The sequence below is a fragment of the Sycon ciliatum genome, chromosome 4 (assembly GCF_964019385.1).
Source record: "Sycon ciliatum chromosome 4, ocSycCili1.1, whole genome shotgun sequence".
NCBI classification, from domain to species: Eukaryota; Metazoa; Porifera; class Calcarea; order Leucosolenida; family Sycettidae; genus Sycon; species Sycon ciliatum.
Genome location: NC_088646.1, coordinates 18841889 through 18864210, shown reverse-complemented (window position 1 = coordinate 18864210; position 22322 = coordinate 18841889). Strand labels below are relative to the sequence as shown.

Genomic DNA, 22322 nt, shown 5'->3' with positions numbered 1-22322 from the left:
ATTGGCCTAGGTCAGGAATGGGATCGGGATTCGGGAGTCCCCTGACAGTGACACTCCAACCCACAGGACTCGGGCAGGAGTATCATAGTCATACATTCTGCTTCATTCATAGTCATAGTCATAGTGCTATCTGAACTGGCCGTGTGGGACTACTTCAAAGCCAAAGGGAACGTTTTATCAAGATCAGAATCCGGACCCAACCACTCCGGGAGCACGCACGCGTACATCATACATGAGCGTTGTCGAGCACGAGTGTGAGAGCACAGCGGTCCGTCAGCATGGTCAGGGGACGGGAACCTTTTTTGTGGATGCACAGCAATATCGTGGTTATGTGTGTAAACAAATTCTCTCTCTACTCTAGACTCTAGCTCTCTCTCTGCTCTACAGTCTAGTCTCTACCCTTGTAACAAAAGTAATAGTTGTATTGTTGTCTGACCGTCACTTCGACGCAGACTTTCTGTACTGACTGTTAGTGTTATGTGCAGCTGTGTCAGATGGTGCGGCTACATCATGCATGTAGCTCCCAGTAGTACAGACTCCCAGTTCCTTTTCTGGTTGTAAACACGGACGGTGGCATACAGACTACAGACTCCATGCCTGCACCGTGCATGCCACGCTGCCGGCAGTGGCAGTGCAGTTTCGTTCTTTCATTACAATCATTTTGTACTGTCGCTGCGATCGAGTAGAGCAGCAGCACTGCACTGCTGCCACTGCTGCAGTGCTGGATGCGAGTAAGTGTTAGTTAGCTAGTTGCCTCCCTTCATTATCACTCATCAGTGGCTAGACTAGAGCCAGAGGTCCTGATCAACACGGCAACAGTACGTGTTGTGGTCGTTTTCATCCCGGCGTATAGGTTTGGCTTCAGAGTTCAGTCAGACTCAGAGTTCAGGCAGCTGGGAGTGGGAGCGGTGACTCTGTGGCCAAATCGTGTGCTCGGTTCCACAGACTCAGTGCAGTAGAAGTACGGTCGGTAGATATCTATTTCGACCTCACACGCGACCCGTCGACCATTGGCATTGTCATTCATAGCGTTTCTGTAATGATTTTAGTGCGAGTGGCTTTGCTCTCGAGCTCCCTCGATCGCTTGTACTACGTCTCTGAACTGCGAGTGTTGTTGGACCTGAGCAGCAGCGGCGGCGTAGTAAGTGAAGGAAGTTGACGTTGGCCGCTTGTGTGTGTTTTTCGGGTTTCTGCTGCTACTCCGATCCGCTCTCGTTTTGAGGTGCAGCTGCAGGTCTGAAAGGGCTGTGGAGTGTGGTCGTGTGGAGCATTTTGGTCCTTGATGTAATGTGGGTGACGGGATCGCGACGTCGCCATACAGCAGTAGCACTGGCACGTCCGCAAGGTGGTTGTAACACGCGGAAGCGTTCCGAACGCTCGCTAGATGTGACTGGCGTGTCGTTGGCGCGTGGATTTGTTCGTGGCTCGTTAGATTTCTGAGAGTCCTGTGTGTCTCTGCTGAGCTCTCTGCTGCCACCGCTACAATGGACGTTCGACCAGCGAGCAGTGCAGGTAATGCAGTCAAAGAGCGTCCCATGGTGAAGATCAAGTTGGTCAACGGTAGTGTTCGGTCGTTCCGATGCCCAGCCAACACCTCAATGCGGGTAAGTCGATTTGCTGCTGCTGCTGCTGCTGTTGCTCCTAATCAGGGTGTCTAAAAACGGCAATTTACGACTCTCTTATCCCATTTTTGCTGGAGGTTAGCAATGCCACAGCCCTTGATTCAGCATTCCTAGAGTCGTTTTCGAAGTCAGTGCGGTCGTGTACATGTTTGGCGCTGGTCAGCTAGTTCTCATCACGCCGACGTTCGTGGATAGGTCGATGTTCGTGGTGCTCTTGTGTTTCGTTGGAGGATGTCTATTTTTCCTACTGTCTGCGTTCGGACGCAAAGCAGCGTCCGCCCTTGTGCCAGCACTTACGTTTCGAGTCGGTGGTTAAGTTCTGGGTCGACACGGGAGGATCTGGTGTCCTGTCTCCTGAACGACTTTCCTCTGCATTAATTGGCGTTCGTATTTTTGGCACCAAAATTCCCCAGCTCCGCACACGCACGAGCGAATGAGAAGGAAAAGCAGTTCTTTGGCGTGCTAGGAAATCGCTCATTAAAATTATGGCTAACGTTACCTCTACTTTTTTTAGGCTTTGCAGTGGAAAGAGTGTAGCAACTCTTTAGTTTCGACTTCATCATGTACAATGTACATGTAGGTCCACTGTTTATAAGTGTGTTCGTGTCACGTTTGTAGTTTAGATTTAGAACACAGACAATGAAGTCATTGGTTGATCCGGCGGCCGCCATTACATGTACGCGTCCTCTGTACTGTGCTGTAGTAACTGTTTTTCTACTGCATCAGCAGCAACACGGCCAGGAGAAAGTTATTGAAAAAATAATTAATGGCTGGTGTTCAACGTTGCATTGTCTTTGACAGCATGCAGTAGCGTTAGGTGTGAACACAATACCCCCAAGTCACTTTGATGGGCATGATAATGATGCCTTTGTCCGCAGGGTTGCGACATGACCTCTTGGAAAAATCAGTGCCAGTAGTGTTCCCCTGCTGCTTTGTAAATAATGTAGAGTCTGCTCTTTCCAAGCCCATGTGTTGTTCACTGGGTTTTGCAATTGCTAGTAAATCAATCAGTGTTGGGTGAGGAGGAACCACTTGCACTGTGTAGTACTTGCCGTATGTAGTACTTGCCATTGACTAAAAATTAATCCTAGCACAATGTCGTGCAGTTCCGAGTGTGACTCTGAACAACAGTGGACTCTGTGATCTTGGACAGGGAATGCTTGTCCGATTTTCTGGATGAGCTACTTTTGCCATTGTTGCTCAGGGCCTGGACTGGTCCTTACCTTGTCCCTGGGTCTTGTCACCTGCTGATGCAGCACGGTGTTGCCTAGGCATACCAAACCTAGCCATGCATGGGCTGTGGCTGCCTGGCTCAACTGTCTCTGGACTGTTTATGTTAGGGGCCAGTGACACCAGCCTCGCCCAAAAGTTTTTATAAGGCAGGGTGACACAATGAGTACATGATTAGTGGCCCGGCAATGGTGCAGAGGTATCTTCTCTTGAGCTTTACCATTACATTTTTCAACAGTGGTTGATCACTATGATCATGTGTTCAGTTAAGAATTTCACAGTCAGGGAAAAATGAATCTGGAATTCCAATGTAGATCCCCACCTTTCCGTGACAAATTAGCCACAAAATTAGCCACAACAACCGGTGTGTCTGTGTCTGTGTGCTGGTGTGTGTGTGTGTGTGTGTGTGTGTGTGTGTGTGTGTGTTGGCCTTCACTGCGCACTAAAACTGACACGTAGCTGCCATACTCATCTGTACTGTAGCCCAGCAGAGTACAGCACACATGGCTATCGCTCATCCCGGTCAGTGTCATGGATACAGCCCCCCCCCCCCACAGTTCCCAAGCCATTCTCACTACTGTTGCCACACCTCATTAGGTATACTAATACTATACACCAGTCAAAGAAATAAATAAACAGTGGAGCGCCGCAGAAGGATACCTGGCGCATAAAAAAAGTGTAAACAGCTAAACACACACTGCATACGGTTCATAACTTCACAGGAGGATCCAACGTCACTCTCTCACTGTATGGTCCAGCAGGTTTAGTACCCAGAGCAGCAGTTATTATTTTCCACAATCGCAATGACTTTCCAGCGCGACAAACACCTCGTGAACACCAGATAGCAGCGCGAGTCAGTTATCGCTCCTGGACGGTGAGGAGTGTCTCTGTAAGTTTGTATCCCTGGTGATGTTTGTGCCTGGACAGCACTATATAAGTGGTGCTCTTCAGGCACAATCTTCCTCAGCTTACTCAAGCTCAACTGATGAGGGGTGAATTCCCCGAAACACTGTGTATTGAGCAGTGAGTGGTGCTTTCTTGCAGGTTTGCCGAGTCGAAGGTTCGATGGACTTCTCGTGTTCTCTGGATGGCAGTCGTGAGTCAGTCAAGTGTCAAGTCGTCGGCGGAATAGCGCGAGCTCCAGTGTGGGAGCAAACCCATTCCTAAACAAAATCATCGCCGAAGTCGCAACCTCTATTTCGCAATGACTTAATGCCAATAAACATGTGATGCGGGCGATTTTAACCAGCCATTGTGGGGAAAACTGAGAAAAGAAGTAGAAAATGAAGAAGAAAAAATGGGAATGAAAATGGGAGTATTACAGGAACCTGGAGAGAGCTGTATGAAGCTTAGGCTAGCAGTAGCAATGAAACGTCAGTTCAACTACGGTAGACGCGGGTAGAATGGAACAAATTGCAGCATAGGTATCACGAGACTTTACCTGCTGCAGGAGCTGTGACCAAAGTTGCTGAGACACTCTGATTTGAACTGCTGCGGCTGCTGTTGTTGTGCTCCCTGCAGGAAGTATGCCGACTTGTGCTCTCTCGCCTGGGCGCTGATGCGACGAAAGTGCTGCACTATTGTGCCATGCGTGTAGAGAATTCCGACGGTGATCAGTTCTACTGGCTGTCCAATGACATCACACTGTCCGAAGCCCAGTCCAGGTTCAAGACAGTATGCACCGAAGGGGAGTGGAGGTACGTCTCAGGCGAGACTCTCTGCATGTCCTATATGTATATGATGGTGATGTTTCCTTTGAGTTGTTATAATCTGTGAGAGTGACTCCATAGTAGCATTGTGAATTCCACCGTAAGCGTTCAAAGGGGTTTCCCCCACAACCCTGCAGGTACAGCCTAAAAAAGCGTACAGTGAAGAATAGGAAGATGGAGTTTGGATTTACGGTATCTCAGAACATTATGCTGTGTCATACGGCGCAGTACATGGAGAGTAGGCCGCATTTGAGATATTGCAGCAGACTTCTCGGCCATAGTATTTCAGAACTTCTCTCGCCACCGCTTTGCATTCTTGACCGACGGATGTGGGCAGTGTCCTCGCCAATTTGGTAGTTGTGCTGTACGCAGGATCAGGAGCCGGTCAAGAGCTTACTGCGGTGGTGGTGAAATGTCTGAGTGAGCCACAAGATCAAAATACAGTATTGTAAGTTACTTGAGACATGTAAGAACCCGTCCCTGCATTGGTTTATGCTGGCCTGATCTTACTGTGCATTTCCCCTGTTTTCTTACCACTTGCCGTATACACTAGCTACGTACTGCGCATCCGGTTTCTGGCACATGATGTTCTGCAACTTCTTGACATTGATCAGGTCACGTTTCACTACTTCTACGACCAGGTAAGGCTGTCATTTGGGTTATGGACTGTGTGTACTTGTGTGTGAGTGTGTGTGAGTGTTTGTGTGTGTGAGTGTTAGTGTGTGTGAGTGTTAGTGTGTGTGTGTGTGTGTTTGTGTGTGTTTGTGTGTGTGTGTGTGTGTGTTTGTGTGTGCGTTTGTGTGTGCGTTTGTGTGTTTGCATATCTGTGTGTATGTGTGTGGGGATGGGTCGCATGCGTCTGTGTGTGCACATGCATGTGTGTGTGTGGGGGGGGGGGGGTGCGCACGTACGGGCGTTGTTGTTGACGTTCCAAGCCGTGCTTACTGTAGTGCACATGCAGGTCGTGAACTGAGCATCTCGCCTTTTGCTCGGCAGGGATATCCGTACTCCCTCAGCTCGGAAGGGATGGTCGTACTCCCTTAGCTAAGAAGGGATGTTTGTACTCCCTTAGCAAAGAAGGGATGTTTGTGCTCCCTCGCATACAGCGTCTCGTCATTTGGATTTATCTCAAGAAGATCGTCGCAGTCTTCTGACCGTTGTGGATTTGATTGCACATCCAGTTAGTCCATGGACCATTCCCGTCTTGTAGCATCTGAAGGGCTCCAGCCGTCAAGTCTGTGCCAGACTGTGCACTTTCTCTCATGGGTGGCCTCTGCCTCTAGCATGGCGACCAGTATACGTGTACACTCAAGCCTCTTTAGGATGAACAGCAAGGAGCAGATGGAATTCGTTCGCCCTAAGAGGAGTTCTTTTGTCCGTCCAAGAGAGACATGCATAGTCTTGTTCTTGCGAAGCGAACGTTTGTCTTATCAATGTTCATCTTGGCAAGGTTCCTCTGAACATTGTGTTCTCTGTTTGTGTGTGTACGTATGTCTGCGTCTACGTGTGTGCACGTGTGTGCATGCACTGCAGATCAGAGTTGACTTCATGAGAGACCCGTCAGCAGTGGATGCTGATGTCATGCTGCAACTGGGATGCCTAGAGATGAGGTAAGTCCGGCTGCTTGGTGTGATGTGTTCCGTCATTCTTTTTTCTTCTTTCCCAGTTTATACAACTTCAAATGTATCTGTCTACTTTGCTGCCGTGGTATTAGAGTGTGCTAAGTCTGCAACCTCAAAGAGCCAGGCACTCAGAGTTGCTGCTTAGTTCATGCAGATGCTTTACATGTGACAGTTAGAGCCTGGTGCATGGTATGATCAAGATCAGTCTTACAGTGGTGGCAGGGCTCAAAATAGTCTCACAGATCATGGTGCAGTCTTTAGCAACATTTACTTTGTCCTGATATTGCTAGGACTGAGAAATCTAATACAAATACAGTCAGACCTCGTTTATCCGGTCCTCGTTTATCCGGATCCCTCGCCATCCGGAAGAAAATTGCTGGTTACCGATGTGCAGCATATGTTATGCATACAACATAACCGGACCTCGCGATCCGCATACCGGTGCATGATTTTGTGTACAAACTGGTTAAAATGTGTAAAAAATGCTTCGTCGTATCCGGTTGCATGTGGCTGGCTAGCGCTTGCAGAAGCTAGTATCAAGGAGTTGTACAAGCAAATGAGGTCCTTGACCTGCTGGGTGTGTGCGGACAGCACTCAGTTGCATGCACTTGTCATTTTTCTCGCTTGTTTTACATACTGTGCACGCTAGTTGTACTGCATAGGACCTGTCTACATGTATGTATGATGTCACTGCTTTTGACATGCCACATGCATATACAGTATGTGTGTTCAGTTATCCGGTTCCCTCGCCTATCCGGATATTTTTGTGGAAAACAGATGTGTGCGGTTAAGCGAGGTCTGACTGTACAGTCGTCCCTCTCTAATCCGGCACCTTTTGCTACGGCGTTTTCTGCTGGATTAACGAGGGTGCTGGATTAAGAAATCTTGCCCTCTGACCCGGCCCTGCCCTATTGCATGCATGTATCGTACGTCAAAACGCAGGGTTTTTCCGTGTCGACCCAAGTATTTGGTGCACGGCTTTATATTCTCAACTTTTCTCCAGGAATATACACAGTGATAAAGTGATAAAGTAAAACAAAGAACATGTTCACATGTACTCTTGCACGCACACGCACACACACACACACCTGACAATTGGCAGGGCACTACTCCTTGCTAAAATAAGAAAGTATGGTTGACTGCTGCCGTTGTCTCCTGGACAACATTGACCAGACTGGCCTAGCCCGGCCTGGCAAGGAGTGCACCTGTACGGTACGCGATTTACGACTGGCGGATTATGAAATCAAACTACGTGCAGTTTGAGCGATTCGTTTCAAAAAGTCACTGCCGGAGGCGGAATTCAAGTGCCGGATTAAGATGTAGGAATTGAACGAAAAAAATCGATTTCGTCAGAAAGTGCGCCGGTTGGCAAGGGTTCCGGATAAACAAGTGCCGGATTAGAGAGGGACGACTGTACCATGGATGTGAACTGGGCTTGCAACTTAGTACTCGACACTAATGGAATTTGAATACGGATTTTTGGAGACAAGAGTATAATATCACGCAGTGGCCATGTTGCTCATTTCGTAACTCAAGTCAATGGGCAAAAGACCTAATTTTTCCGAAAAAATGTGATTGGCTATCAGGTATCATTAGCACTAAATCTCGCCACACACCTATTGCTGGATATAAGTATAGGCTTGTTCTGACTTTCTTCCATTCATTCTGCCGTAGCCAGTGTAGAGAGTGGATTGAAAACGTTTTTGGAAATGCTCTGACAGTTGACCCAGTATTCAAAATTTTTAATGAAATTGTTCCTGTGTGTAGCTAGCGGAAATATGAATACGATTTTAAGCGAATGTGTTCCCTGGTCATGTGATCTGTATTGGTGCTGCTGCTGCTGCTGTGGTCGTGTTGTGTAGGCGCTTCTTCAAGCACATGCCACAGGTAGCGTTGACAAAGAAGTCAAACTTTGACTTTCTTGAGTAAGTACTGTTGGTGCTTGTGAGCTAGGTTGACTCGGAGAATTACTAGTGTGATCAGTTACAACAGTACTCAATCCACACTCCCTGTTGATAAAAGAAGAACTAAGGTAAAGCAGATGGCGCTCATCCCCTCACCCTCAATCTCTCCCCCCTCCTCCCCCCCCCCCCCACACACACACTACCCCCCCCCCCCCCCCCCCCCCCAGTAGGTAGTTTCATGCATGAGAATGATTGCTGTACTTTGGTGGTACCTTGTAACCCTGGTGTGCATTTTGTGCCACTGGGTAGCTGGTGTGCACAATCACTGGATTCCCCGGGGTGATGTCTTTTGCTTCAATGAAGGCTCAACTGGGACTGCAGACCGGCAGTGGTCTTGCTGTACCTATTGATGGAGCATGCCAGTATTGTACATGCATGAAGGGTACCATTGTTAGTAATTTGTTACCAGTATTCCCTACTGATGTGTGCATCGCAATGTGTATGTCAACGTTTCCGCAGGAAAGAGGTTGGCCTGCAGAAGTTTATTCCCAAGTATGTGGTGGACTCCCTCAAGGTATGTGTGCTATGCCCCGGTGGTGATGGCGGCTAGCCTGCAACCCATACACTCAGTGTACTGCATGTGTATACATCTCGGCTATGAACATACTCTGTACAGCTGCATCTTGCCTTGCCAACGTGTCATTCATGGGTGCATCGTGGACGTGGACGTTGTGCCAGGGGGCCCTGGGACATTCAAAGTTTGACTAAGTTGGTCTACTGTAACTCTTCCTTCCTTTATGGCGTCTGCATGCTTCACTTTAGCTCCGTCATTTCTTACAATGCATGTACAACCCCAGCATCATGTCACTATCATCATAGGATAAACGACAAGCACAGATGGGAATGGCTGGTCGGAGTTTCTAAATCGGGATCAGGTGCACGCTTTTCAATGCTCCAGCAGCTGCCCAATGGCCTAGAATCTCTTTCTCAGCCTCTCAGTGTTCTATATTTGCTTGTGTGTGTGTGTGTGTGTGTGTATGTGTGTGTGTGTGTGTGTGTGTGTGTGTGTGTGTGTGTGTGTGTGTGTGTGTGTGTGTGTGTGTGTGTGTGTGTGTGTGTGTGTGTGTGTGTGTGTGTGTGTGTGTGTGTGTGTGTGTGTGTGTGTGTGTGTGTGTGTGTGTGTGTGTGTGTGTGTGTGTGTGTGTGTGTGTGTGTGTGTGTGTGTGTGTGTGTGTGTGTGTGTGTGTGTGTGTGTGTGTGTGTGTGTGTGTGTGTGTGTGTGTGTGTGTGTGTGTGTGTGTGTGTGTGTGTGTGTGTGTGTGTGTGTGTGTGTGTGTGTGTGTGTGTGTGTGTGTGTGTGTGTGTGTGTGTGTGTGTGTGTGTGTGTGTGTGTGTGTGTGTGTGTGTGTGTGTGTGTGTGTGTGTGTGTGTGTGTGTGTGTGTGTGTGTGTGTGTGTGTGTGTGTGTGTGTGTGTGTGTGTGTGTGTGTGTGTGTGTGTGTGTGTGTGTGTGTGTGTGTGTGTGCAGCCCAAGGCGTTGAGGAAGACCATTACAAATTACTTCCGTCAGTACGCCAACCTTGACGAACACTCGTGCATGTTCAAGTTTGTAGACTTGTTGAGCCGCTACTATCGCCTTGATGCGGAGACTTTCCAGTGCTCCATTGGGGTAAGCTTGCCGGTTGCATGCTGGATCAGCTCATTGGGCATAGTCTGTGCCACGTGTTATGAAGAAGTTTGCTGCTCCTAATGTTTAGTGGCACTGATGATGTGCATCATGATAGTCGCCTCATCTATATCACAAACCAGACTGGCATGGATGAATGCTCTTGGTTGCTATCCTCATATAGAGGTTATGTAAATGACATCATCATGTATATGCAAATGACATCACCATGTATGTGCAAATGACATCATCGTGCATGCTCTGGGTTGAGTGATGACACCAGTCTGTCTGATGCCACTGCATAATAATACAGTATTCATCTAGCAAACCCTTTTGTGGCCTTTGCCCGCTCACGCCAGACTGCTACCTGCCACTTCCGGGTATAGCAGAAGGCGTGACACCTAATGCTGGGGTCGATGGGGGTGTGTCTCACAGTTGCTGGCACAAGTGTCAAACCCAACTTCCCTTATACTCCCTTCACTTCCCTCGCGAAAACGTTGGATGGCTTCCAACGCCCTCTGTTTCTTTATCATGGTCTCAGTCCATTCCTCTATGCCTGCCTGCCTGCCTGCCTGCCTGCCTGCCTCGACTCCATACTAAACACTCATATAATTGTGCATTGGCATAATTTAATTAAGGTGGGAGCATGTGATTGCTAAAGTTAGTTATGAACTTATGATCTATGTAAAATGCTGGCATGGCCTAAGGCGCCCGCTGCATGTGGTTGGTAACGCGTACAGTTTGTGTTGCTTTCTGATTTGCAGACTGGAGTTCACGTCAAGGTCGGACCATCGTGTGGTATCAGCTACATGGCGGAAAGATCGATTGAGGTACATGTGCATGTCGAAGTTGTATCTCAGCTTAATACTTTCGGCTGGAGATTGCAGGGGTCTGAGGCAGTTGATGTGCGTGTGTGTGTGTGGGGGGGGGGGGGGGGGGTGGTCTGTGTCAGGGATACTGATGTGTGTGGGGTATAGAGAGGTGGGTAGGGGGGGGGGGGGGGGGGTACAACTCCGTGATATCAACCGTGCGTGTCTTCTGTGCACCATTCGCCTATTACAGATAAATCAAGTTGCATCATTTGAAGACGTTGACAACGTGCAGCTTGTGCGCACCGCCGACGGAAGTACTTCGGTGATAATTCTGAAAGTTGACCGCCCTAATGACGTAAGCATAGTGTTAACCTGTGACAGAAAATACTTTCCATCTACCATAGCTCAGAGCTAGCACTGGCAATTTCAGAAAATGCCTTGTTGGTGGTTGGAGAGGATCATACCTAATCCCTGTTGACCCGTTGTTCAATGTAAAGGAGCGCATTTAAAACCCAGTGTACATGGCATAGGTATCTGTGTGTGGTTTGAAGCTGTAGAATCTCAAACTCTGTAGAACCTCACAGTAGATAACTTAAAAAGAGGTGTTTTATTTATAATTATGTCCTGTGTGTGTGTGTGTGTGTGTATGTGCGCGCGCGTGCGTGTTCGTGTGTGTGCCTTCGCTGTGTGTATATGTGTGCGTTATTGGACTCTTGGCTGCTGCTGTTTCTGGCATGTCTGTCATCATGGTCACCATCATCATTGCCATGACCGACGTCACCAGCCTGTTATCATTGAGACACCAGACCTACATTCTGCTTACACTATTGCCACCCTTATTGACGGATACTGTATCTTGTATGGACGCACTGAACGCTCTATTTATTCCCAGGCCTCTTTGGCAGGTAAGCGAGCCTGGTGAACGCAACAAGTAGGAGACTATCCGTCATATGCTTTCCGGCATTGGCACTTTCCAAGAGCTCTAAGCTATTTGGGGCAAGTCGGTCAGGATTGCCCCAAATACGTAACTAAGATGGTACGGTATTGCAAGCGAAAAATTGAAATTGTCCAAATCTACTGGCCTTATGGGTAACCGGGTGGCAAAAATTTGAAATTTGAAATTTCCTGACACCATATTTTTTAGACTGCATGGTGCGTGCATGATTCAGCCATGTCCACGAAGTCAATGATCGTCTGTGAATGTTCAATTTCACAATGGGCAAAATTGGACTTACCCGCTTCAGCAAAGACTGCTTCTACAGCGTTCATGTACTAGTGAGTGAAAAAGGAAATACCCGAACCCTGGGCTTGGTTAAATTTGCGGCTTACCCTGTTACATATCTCTGCTGGACGCTAAGTAATTTAGTTAATCTCAACTGTGATGTTTTAGTTTGTCTTGCGTATGCTCTCTATGTCCATTTTAGAAACACCGGCAGAGCGGGACCTGCCTGAAAGGTTTGTTCAACTGTTGACAATGTTAGCGTTCTCTTTATTTGTGTTTGCCCTGGCAATGGCACATGTCCTCCATGAGGTTTCTTTTTCTCTCTCTCTCTCTCTCTCTCTCTCTCTCTCTCTCTCTCTCTCTCTCTCTCTCTCTCTCTCTCTCTCTCTCTCTCTCTCTCTCTCTCTCTCTCTCTCTCTCTCTCTCTCTCTCTCTCTCTCTCTCTCTCTCTCTCTCTCTCTCTCTCTCGATCACTCTCATTGTATCTCCCTGTTACCACCCTTGACATTGTGCATACATGTGTGTGTGTGTGTGTGTGTGTATGTATGTGTGTGTATGTATGTGTGTGTGTGTTTGTGTGTGTCTGTGTGTGCATATATGTGTGTATGTATGTGTGTGTATGTGTATGTCTGTGTATGTGTATGTGTGTGTGTGTGTGTATGTGTGTGTGTGTGTGTGTGTGTGTGTGTATGTGTGTGTGTGTGTGCCTGTGTGCATGTATGTGCCTGTGTGTGTATGTACGTGTGTGTATGTGTTTGCAGTGAGAAGCCACCTCTTCAGTGCTATCTCCCTGCTGGCCAGACCCTTGATTCCAGTCGTGCTCAGCACCCGCGTGGAAAGAGGAAAGGTCTGGCTCCAAACTTTGGTGAGAGCTCCCGCTAGTACCATCTAGTACCCCCCCCCCCACCATCTAGTACCCCCATCTAGTACCCCCACCATCTAGTACCTCCCCCCCCCCCCCCTTCACTACCCTAGGGGAGGTGTGACTGGCTAGTGAGGCCTGCACAAGTGTTGGCCATGGCTGACTTGTTTTGTTAGGCTGTACAAGTACTAGTATCCAACTATCCATCAAAGGGCTCTAGCCAGGTATATAGAGTAGGGGACAGGGCAAGGGAAACAGTTAACCCTTAAGTTTTATGTTTTTTTCGCTGGCTACAAGCAAGGGTCCCTGGTTCGAGTCCTGGAAGCGACAGTCAATTTTTCCCGTTTGCGTCTTTCCCTCAAACCAGGGAATACCATATTTTTCATTTCCAATATTGCCTTGTTACGCGAAATGCAACGTACAGTGAAACCTCGTTAGGAAGAACACTGATAAGACAACTGTTTGCTTACGAAGAACTAGTATTCGTAACTCCATTGGATAAATTACTGGATATTCACTGGGTATAACAAACGGATAAGAAGAACTCCCGTTATTGCGAACAAATATCATCGGTCCCTTGGTGTTCGTCCTAAAGAGGTTTGACTGTATTTGTGGCCGCATTTTCGTGGTGTGAACTGAAGAAAAAAAAACACAAAAAAATTGAACAAATATCATCGGTCCCTTGGTGTTCGTCCTAAAGAGGTTTGACTGTATTTGTGGCCGCATTTTCGTGGTGTGAACTGAAGAAAAAAAAACACAAAAATCGAAAAGTGAGTGTGGGGTGCACTATCAGAGTAGGACAGGTGTGGGGATGTGTCTCCCTTTCCCCTTCAGCTGGAACCCTGCATGACGGAAATGAGGTCATCGTAGCTACCCCCCCCCCCCCCCCCTGGGATCGTTGCTGACAAGTATGGCCACGGCCGAAGGAGTACAGCTTCACTTAGACCTAGCCCAGACATAGTCAACCTGGCAACCGCTCTTGTCAGAGCAGGGAGATCACTTGTTCAGGATAAAGAAGCGAAAACAGACAGTTCTAGTCTCTAGTCTCGCCGCGTTCAAAATAGCAAATAAACCGAATCGTTCATTACCACTTATCCAATTACCGGCATCCACATTTTTTCCAAATGGGAGTTCAGTGAGCACCAGTTCTGTGTTTGCTTGAGTCTCCGGGAGTGTTCCGCTGACAGTGTGAACCATAGCACGTACACCTGGCTCACCCACACGGCCCCGTCTTCCTCTTTCTCCTCGCTCTCCCACTAGTCCCTGCGGTCCTCGTTGACCCTGCAATCCTCTGGGACCTCTTGCTGTTGTTATCACCACCCACAACACCACGGTACCCTCCCAATAAGATCTATAATGCGCTGAAAAAAGGGTGAAGAAGAAGCTAGAGTTCCCGCGTTTGAGCTGATGGATCACGTGTGGGGCAGTTTTCTTTTATCAAAATTATAATTTTTGAATTTTAGTAAAACTGCGTTTTGAAAATGCTATCTCGAGCAAAGGAAAACCCGAACACCTTGTCAACAACGTTGTCACCCACCGAGGCAAGCGCACCCATAGCAAGGGGGATGCCAATGGACTTCAGCAGTGGAATACCTTTGGCAAGCAGACCAGGGGGTATGGTCAGCCCGCCACGCTGCATGGCCGGCTCACGAGTCAGCCTCATTTGACTTTCGATGACGTTCTCGCCGCCGCCACCACCACCACCACCACCACCCATTTTTTCCTTTTCCCAGCAGCATCGGAAGCAATGAAAGTCCCGCCAGAGCCCAAGGAAAGCCGCCGCGTTGCATTAACAGGTCACGCGATGAGGGTTCAGACATGCGACTCTGCAAGTCACCAGCTCTCAACCCAAACAGTTTAAGTAGAGGACCGAAGATGTGAGTGCTCAACAGTGACACAAAGAACCAGTACAGCTTTGAACTGCTGGATGCCTAGCCCGTGCACCATTGCTTCATACTCTGGCGATAGATCGTTGAGAACGCCAAGAACGTCCTTCTGCACGTGTATGAAACTGGCTCTATACTCTCTCGAGAATCCACGAGGAGCTGTACGAGTCAAAGTAAGTGCGGATTCTTTTCTCAATTTTGGGGGTGAAGAGCTGTCATCCTCACCAACTCCCACATCACTATCACCACCGCCGCCGCCGCTTGCACTATGCATCCGCTTCATGTTTCAAAGGAGTAGCGGTAGCACTGTTCACCAAACTGTGATACAGTTGCGGGTGTGAACTGCGGTTTATATACTGTGTGGAGTGTGCAATGAGAGTTGGTAGAATGCAGTACAGAGTGCATGCTATTGACAGGTTCTTTTTGCATCGATGTTCGAGATGTTTCTTTGTAATACAAATACCGCCGCTAAAAGTGCTTTCAACCGTATCAACTTACATGTCTGATCTATTGGTAAGAGATCGAGCTGCAGCTGGTGCTGCTGTAGTGGCTGTTGTGGTGGTGGTGCTGGTGCTGGTCCTGGTCCTGGTGCTTGCTGCTCATCCTCTGAATAGTCATCATCGTCATCGCTTATAACGATGACCGGGAAATCCAAATCGGATTCCAGTCCGCTGTCGTTTTTAGCATCAGCCATCTTTGGAAAGGTATGACGTGTCTGCATCCTCTCTTCTCAAACGGTATGCTCATCATGCAGTATGCTATTCTTATCGCAAAAAAAAGGCAGCCCAATCATCAATGAGCCATGCCAATCGAACACAGCTGCGAACAAACATCTTTGGTCTTTTGGGGGAGGCCCGTCCCTGCACACACAACAACCCAATCAGCTTTGAGATGGGATATTTAAGTTCTTCGGTATAGTTATGCAAGGAATCAACAGAGAACAGCGCTAAGCAAGCAAGCCACAGCAATCAGGCATGCATTCCACTGGCAGAGTAACGCGTCAATGTTGCGAGCGTGTGGATTAGAGCCGACACCATCAGTCCTCGGACAGCTCCATCTTTGTCTGCATGCTTGCGAGCGCCTCGTCAGCGGCCTCCGTGGCCGCTGTCATGGCCGCCCAGTCAGTCGCCTCATCCACCGATAATGACGTCTCCCCCTCAGCTGCCGGTTTTGGCTGACCGCCGTCGGCACTCACCACCAGGGCAGTACAGTCCTTCATCCGGTGCCCGCCCGAACCGCACCACCAGCACACTGTCTCTTTCGGCTGTTGTTGGGCCGGCTTCGCCTTCTTGGCAGGTTGCTCCCTAAGCTCTGGCCGATCAGCTTCCTGATCCGGCCGGCGTCCAGTGGAGTGCCAGAACGTAGCACTGGCCTTGTCAAACTATTGGAGTGCCGCTGCATGTCACCAATGCAGTTCTGTGATGCACAGCCTGCAGCAGTGGAACCTATTGAAGTGGTTCATGATGATTGGTGTAGGAAATGACTTTGTCCGTCAATGTGGCTGACTTAGCTGACACACAGGGCATTTGGAGCACATCTCCTGCACTAATGTCCGTGTAAATCCAAAGTATGATCGCTGGTTGCGGTCCAATACTTGCTTGTATCCTGCGTGCCGAAGGTCGTCAACGTGAATCGTGTTTGCGGAGTGCACTACTCGCAGGTACGTAGGCCGTGTATAGGTGGGTACTTTGCAGATTGGGTGCCTGTGACCAAGACGGTACACAATCCCAGGGCAGGAGGTCAGGTAGTCTGAACTTTCTCTTTTACACCCAATTCTTGAAGGTCAAGTAGTCCAAACTTTGCCTTCTACGGTGCAGCACCACTGCACTAAAATCGGAGTGATTACAGATGCAGGAAACATGCGAGCTTCGGACCAGCTCCAAAGTCACAGCAGCATCATGGCAGCAGATCGAGTCCAAGCGAGTTAGCATCGAACAACAATTACTGCACTCGCACCATTCCGTATTGCCAACTCTGCTTTCTGGAGGCCACGCTATATCGGTTTCATCTGCAACAGCAGCTTCTTCTTCATTTAGCGCAGGTTCGTCTCCAGCGGCTCGCGCCGCCAACTCCTCGGCAGAGAACCGTGATTCTCGGCCGAAACCGAACATCTCAGGGTCTGACATGTCTCAACCATGACTCGTAATGGAAGATACATCCTCGGAGTCGCTCATTCTGCCTACTTCGCTCTCCAAAACTGTTGAAGTATCATCTGCGCTTTTCAATTTGCACTACTTTCCGTGAGCTCCTCTTCAGAGCTACACGCTATGACGTCGCAAAGGGTGTGACATTTTACAAGGAGGGAAGGGGAAATTGTATGGCAGAGTGAAACTCAGTTGGAGAACCGTAGTACACTCTAAGGTCATACTTAGCATATTCTTGTGTGGAGGCCCAAGGTAAACTGAGTACGAATTGATTACTGCACAGCGTGCCATACACAAAGTACGTGTCGTGTGACCTGCAGACAGGTTGCGACCTCCACCACACGACCACGAAAGGAGAAGTTGGTGAGGCGCTCTCGCGGTACTTAACGGTAACAGTAAAAGTAAATGCACAGCCAGTCGATAGTTCATCATGTGCAGCCACGCACATTGATACCTAGTGTTTACTGCGTATCAATACGTTCATCGCAAATGTACATGCTTTTAAAGCGGGGTTCACGGAAGCACTTATTGGCGATGCAATGCACGATCGACGCGATCTGCGATGCCGCAATGCGATGCAAACTCGCGAAGTACCATTCACAGAAGAAGTCGGCGATGTGACGTAGCCCTGTTGATGTGCCTCAAAGCTCAATGCCGGGGCGCACGGCACTATGGCATTTGTGTAAAAAAAGTAAAGTTTGCACGTCCGCGTTACCACCGGCTATACAATTGCGTTGAGAAACACAACCAGCTTAGGAAGTTTCGCATGTGCCAGGCCACCACCATGCCTGTGCTACCAGGGTGGCAGATAGTGGTAACATGGCATTTGTGTAGCTGAGTGAAACCTTCACAAATATTCAATCCAGTCTTGAGCCTTCCGTACAGTTTTTGCAGCAAAGAAGATCTGAATTGCATGTCGCATCGCAGAAGTTGAGCTTGCTCACAGATTAGCCAGTTGTGACGGTGGTGTGAGATGGCGGTGTGAGATGTGTGATGGGTAATATTGGGGGATTCCTCGGCTTCGCATCGCCAAAAATATGCTTCTGTAAATCCCGCGAATTCAACTATGGAAAGCAATCAACTTGTAAAGCGGCATATTGCCTGTGCCAGCTGGTGATGGCGCATGCACACACCATTATAGTACATGACAGGTAATGCTATCTACAACAGAAATAGGTCTTCGTACGAGCTACCGTCAGTCACGCACCTCTAAAGACTCTCCACATATTAGCTACTACCCTCAAGCCCCCATTTTCGGCCTATAACATAGCAACGTGATGTTGTGCTCCTTCTTTTTGCTCCTGTCTCAGCAGATCCCTCCGACTATGCTGAAGTGCGGGATGATGAGTTTATCTTTCCAAGTATGTGTCTACTTTTTTATTAATTTTATGTAGTAGTACGCACATACATGGTGAAACACGCACACAGCTGCCTCTCTAAACTGTGCAATTTCACTTTTCACTGAATCAGAATACTTGTAATTATTAGCAATAGCACCGTGAGTAAATGATTTGGTCGGTTGAAAGACTGCTATACCGTACAGGGTTTGAGACAACATAATGTGCAGTGCTAGTAGCCTCTCAGGGTTTGATGCACTGTGTTTGTGTGTTGCCCTGGCTGCTGTGGTGTCTGTATGCTACCTCTGACTGCTGTGGTGTCTGGGTGTTGCCTCTGACTGCTGTGGTATCTGTGCTGTCCCTGACTGTTGTGGTATCTGTGCTGCCCCTGACTGCTGTGGTATCTGTGCTAGCCCTGACTGCTGTGGTGTCTGGGTGTTGCCTCTGACTGCTGTGGCATCTGTGCTATCCCTGACTGCTGTGGTGCCTGGGTGTTGCCTCTGACTGCTGTGGTATCTCTGCTGTCCCTGACTGCTGTGGTATCTCTGCTGTCCCTGACTGCTGTGGTATCTCTGCTGTCCCTGACTGCTGTGGTATCTGTGCTGTCCCTGACTGCTGTGGTATCTGTGCTATCCCTGACTGCTGTGCAGCTCGGAACTACCTCCTTGACCGTGCTCATGTCGAGCTGGGTGAGATCATTGGCGAAGGACAGTTTGGAGATGTGCACCGTGGCTACCTGGTATGTACTGGCAGTTGCCCCATGTCTGCACGTACGGGATGATGATTACACCGTGTTGTGCAAGGATTTCATTTAATCCTGGCACAACCTGGTGTAATCGTCATCCCGAATGTGCAGGCATGGCACAACTGCATTGTACTTCAACTTTCCATTGCGGTAATCTTAATTTGATGCCAACTAAACATACATCCAGTTATATTATGCTTTGACGTGTGGAATCTGTTGCAAGTTCTTGAATGCTACACCCCGTTCTATGGGGAATGCTTGAAACGGGTGCATCGTAATGATTTGTACTTGCATTTTCTCACCTATGTGAAATCCTTTGCTCTTGTGTGGATTTTCTTCCATTGTAGGTCCAGGCTGAAGAAGAGGTTGCCATCAAGGTTTGCAAAACCGATACTCCTCTGGAGGAGAGGAAAAAGTTCCTAGAAGAAGCAGGTATGACCAATGACGTATGAATAGTTCAGAATGCATAATACAAGGACATGTGACGGTTTGCAGCAATGTTCACAACAGGATATCATAATGCTGGATGTGTAAGAGGATGTTGTATCAACGTTTGGTGCTTTGTGAGCGACTGACTACCATGATAATGTGTGACTACTGTCGTTTGAAATGTCCCTGGGTTGATTTTTAGTTTTTGTTATATATTTTTTTGCCATTGCCCAGAAATCATGCGTCAGTTTGAGCACCCGCACATCATTCGCCTTGTGGGTGTAGTGCAAGATGAGCCCACGCTCATTGTGATGGAGTATGCTCCACTTGGAGAGGTAGGTTCTTGCGTGCATGGCCAGTTTTGTTATTCGTAGCGCTAGCTATGTTAGTAGGCGCACACCACCTTTTGCTACTGCCGGCACTGGTGCAATTGGCTATTGTATTTTCAGACTTTAGCGTCCTCTAGTTCTTATGTATTCACCTTCAGTCTGATTCTGCATAAGCGAACCTGTGAATCATGTCTCTGCATGGTTGACTGGAATCCCCCTATTATGAATTAGCCCTTATTACTATTGTCATTTGCTGTCTCCTTGTGTGTGTGCTCAGCTGAGACGCTACCTGCATGCCAACCGACTGTCAATCAGTTTGCTAACGCTACTGGGATACTGCACACAGCTGAGCTCAGCCATGTCGTATCTGGAGTCGAAAAAGTTCGTTCACAGGTATGTGCAGCTTCGTGTGAAGATGCTCCTTATGCTTTCAAAACTGAGATAAGGCTGGCTCAGATTGTGCGGGTAAGGTTGGCCAAGATTGTGCTCAAGTTGACCTGGAATGCGGTCAGGATCAGGTTTCGGCCCGGATTGAGGTCCGGTTCAGGTTTGCCCGGATTGAGGTCAGGTTGGCCCGTATTGGTTCAGGCTGACACAGAATGTAGTCAGGTTGTCCCAGCCTGCTATTGTTCGCATGATGATTGCCAAGGTTATACAGCATAGAATGGATCATTTAGGAAGTGACAGCATGTGCAGTAAGTGCAGCTCGGAGAGGAATCATCTCTAAAAGTTCTCTAATTGATTTGTTTCTCCTGTGGAATTGTGTTTCCAGGGATATTGCTGCTCGCAATGTTTTGGTGTCAAAATCTGACTGTGTCAAGCTGGCCGACTTTGGTCTGTCACGATGGGTGGATGACAACAACTATTACAAAGGTATCGTTGCACACGCACATACATATGACAAGGTGCGTGCGTGCGTGTGTGGGTGTGATGTGACGTGTGCAGGCATGGTGTGACGTGTGCAGTCGACACGGGTAAAGGATGCATGGATCACTGCTACTAACTGGTTTGAGGGTTTTGGATCACTGACACCCAATTATTATTATTATTATTATTATTATGATAATGGAACCATATGCGGGACCATGCAGCCAGAAATGGTGGTGGATGTCGGTGTACCAGGGTATATGACACTTGTAGATGTGCGTTTGTGGATGGCTAGAATACTTTGGACGTGTATATTTGTGGCAATGAAATATCAATGTGTAGCGGTAAGTTCGATGTAGCTGGGTACCGGACCCTGTTGCAGCAGATGAAGCAGTAGCTGACACGACATGCATCCACCATGCTCTGGTGTGTGTGCGCTATGTGCATGTGTATGTGTATGTGTATGGGTTTCTTAGCCAGCAAGGGCAAACTGCCCATCAAGTGGATGGCTCCTGAATCAATCAACTTCCGCCGGTTCACAGGTGCCAGTGACGTCTGGATGTTTGGTAAGGCTCCTTGAAGCCGCTTACCCGAATGCTGCCATAACTCTGAGCCACAGGAAGATTCACAGTGCAGATGGATGGGATAGACTTGGAGCACACTGCACGCTGCATCAGTTATCTTTAAAATTGCCAGGAACTTCAGACGTTTTTGACACCAATGTGAAAGCTCTGTTTAACCCCTACCCCCCCCCCCCCATTCTCGTGTGTGTGTGTGTGTGTGTGTGTGTGTGTGTGTGTGTGTGTGTGTGTGTGCGAGTGTGTGTCATGTTCATGCAACGTTTCTCTAGGCATGCATGCCAAGGACCCACGTGCTGAGTCAACGCCAGCCAGTACATGTTGATAGCGCATGTACTGGAGATTGAGTATAATCTCATCAGTGTATGCATGTATGATCAAAGGGGAAAGGTCAATCACTTCTCATACAGTGGCTTGAATCTGCTAGTCATACTGCCACCCCCGGCACAGCAGAACTGCTAATGAACTACATCCCTACCGTGTTTCCTGTTTCTAGCTGTGTGCATGTGGGAGATATTGATGCGTGGCGTCAAGCCCTTCACTGGCATCAAGAACAACGAGGTCGTGGGCAGGATAGAGGCTGGTGAGCGGCTGCCCCTGCCCAACGGCTGCCCGCCGATGCTGTACAAGCTCATGACAGAGTGCTGGGCGTACGAACCCAACGAGCGGCCAACCTTCCAGGAGCTGAGGACAAGAATGAAGTAAGTCATGGGAATTCTTGTGTTGATGTTGTACTTGTACGCACATGCTTGTGGGGTATGGGCTAGCAAGGGACTATTGAATGGTTCTCTCCAGAATTCAACAAGTAGTGCCAATTTTCCCGTGTGATTTTTTGTAAAGATGCAGCTTTTCATCTTGAGATAACGTACGAGCGAGTATATATGCCATCGACAGTGGTTAGAAAAGGAGTGGGCAGTTCGGCAGGTTGCTATGGTGACCGGTACACAATGTGGCACCATCTCTTATTGTATATGTGTACCATGTTGTGGATATACAGTGATCTTCTCGACGAGACCAAGCGCCAGGAAGACTTGATCGCAAGGCGCAATATTCGCAGAGCAGGTGATTCAAGTCCAAGCTTGGACAAGAAGACCACCGCTAAGGTAGACGAAAACTAGACAGCTAATTGTGTGCATCATGGCTATGTGTTCTTATGACTTGGTGACATGCATTTTGCGGTGTGCGTCTGCATGCCGATTTGTATCCAGGTGTTGCATGATCAGTACATGTATTGGTGATTGTGCGACTCACTTGTGTCAACCTTTGCGCTCGGTGCATGCATGGCTTGTGACTCTGCTTGTAGTCTGACCAGCTCTGTGCATTGTGAATTTGATTTGAAGTCCTTTCTATGCGGCTGTT

The 22322-nt window shown here is 48.3% G+C and overlaps 2 protein-coding genes across 3 annotated transcripts in view; both read left to right on the top strand.

Moving 5' to 3' along the window:
- Nucleotides 1-578: 578 nt before the first annotated feature.
- Nucleotides 579-10561, top strand: LOC135813439 (protein-tyrosine kinase 2-beta-like; the record flags this gene model as incomplete). Its single annotated transcript, XM_065326535.1, has 8 exons — nucleotides 579-1604; nucleotides 4374-4549; nucleotides 5115-5202; nucleotides 6095-6171; nucleotides 8046-8108; nucleotides 8607-8661; nucleotides 9615-9755; nucleotides 10517-10561. Coding segments are annotated over exons 1-8 (765 nt in total), but the record flags the coding sequence as incomplete, so codon positions are not given.
- LOC135814835 (focal adhesion kinase 1-like) overlaps nucleotides 10542-22322 on the top strand; it is a 22992-nt gene continuing 11211 nt past the window's right edge. The window contains exons 1-14 of one of the 2 annotated variants that reach the window (XM_065328020.1): nucleotides 10542-10582; nucleotides 10815-10919; nucleotides 11349-11469; nucleotides 11989-12019; nucleotides 12548-12651; nucleotides 17992-18039; nucleotides 18666-18754; nucleotides 19108-19192; nucleotides 19424-19524; nucleotides 19796-19911; nucleotides 20291-20391; nucleotides 20862-20951; nucleotides 21460-21664; nucleotides 21961-22066. In XM_065328020.1, coding sequence (XP_065184092.1) covers nucleotides 10562-10582; nucleotides 10815-10919; nucleotides 11349-11469; nucleotides 11989-12019; nucleotides 12548-12651; nucleotides 17992-18039; nucleotides 18666-18754; nucleotides 19108-19192; nucleotides 19424-19524; nucleotides 19796-19911; nucleotides 20291-20391; nucleotides 20862-20951; nucleotides 21460-21664; nucleotides 21961-22066 — 1323 coding nt within the window. In that variant the 5' untranslated portion in view covers nucleotides 10542-10561. Of the gene's footprint in view, nucleotides 10583-10814; nucleotides 10920-11348; nucleotides 11470-11988; nucleotides 12020-12547; nucleotides 12652-17988; nucleotides 18040-18665; nucleotides 18755-19107; nucleotides 19193-19423; nucleotides 19525-19795; nucleotides 19912-20290; nucleotides 20392-20861; nucleotides 20952-21459; nucleotides 21665-21960; nucleotides 22067-22322 lie in introns of both variants that reach the window. The other variant, XM_065328019.1, reaches the window with a different exon arrangement.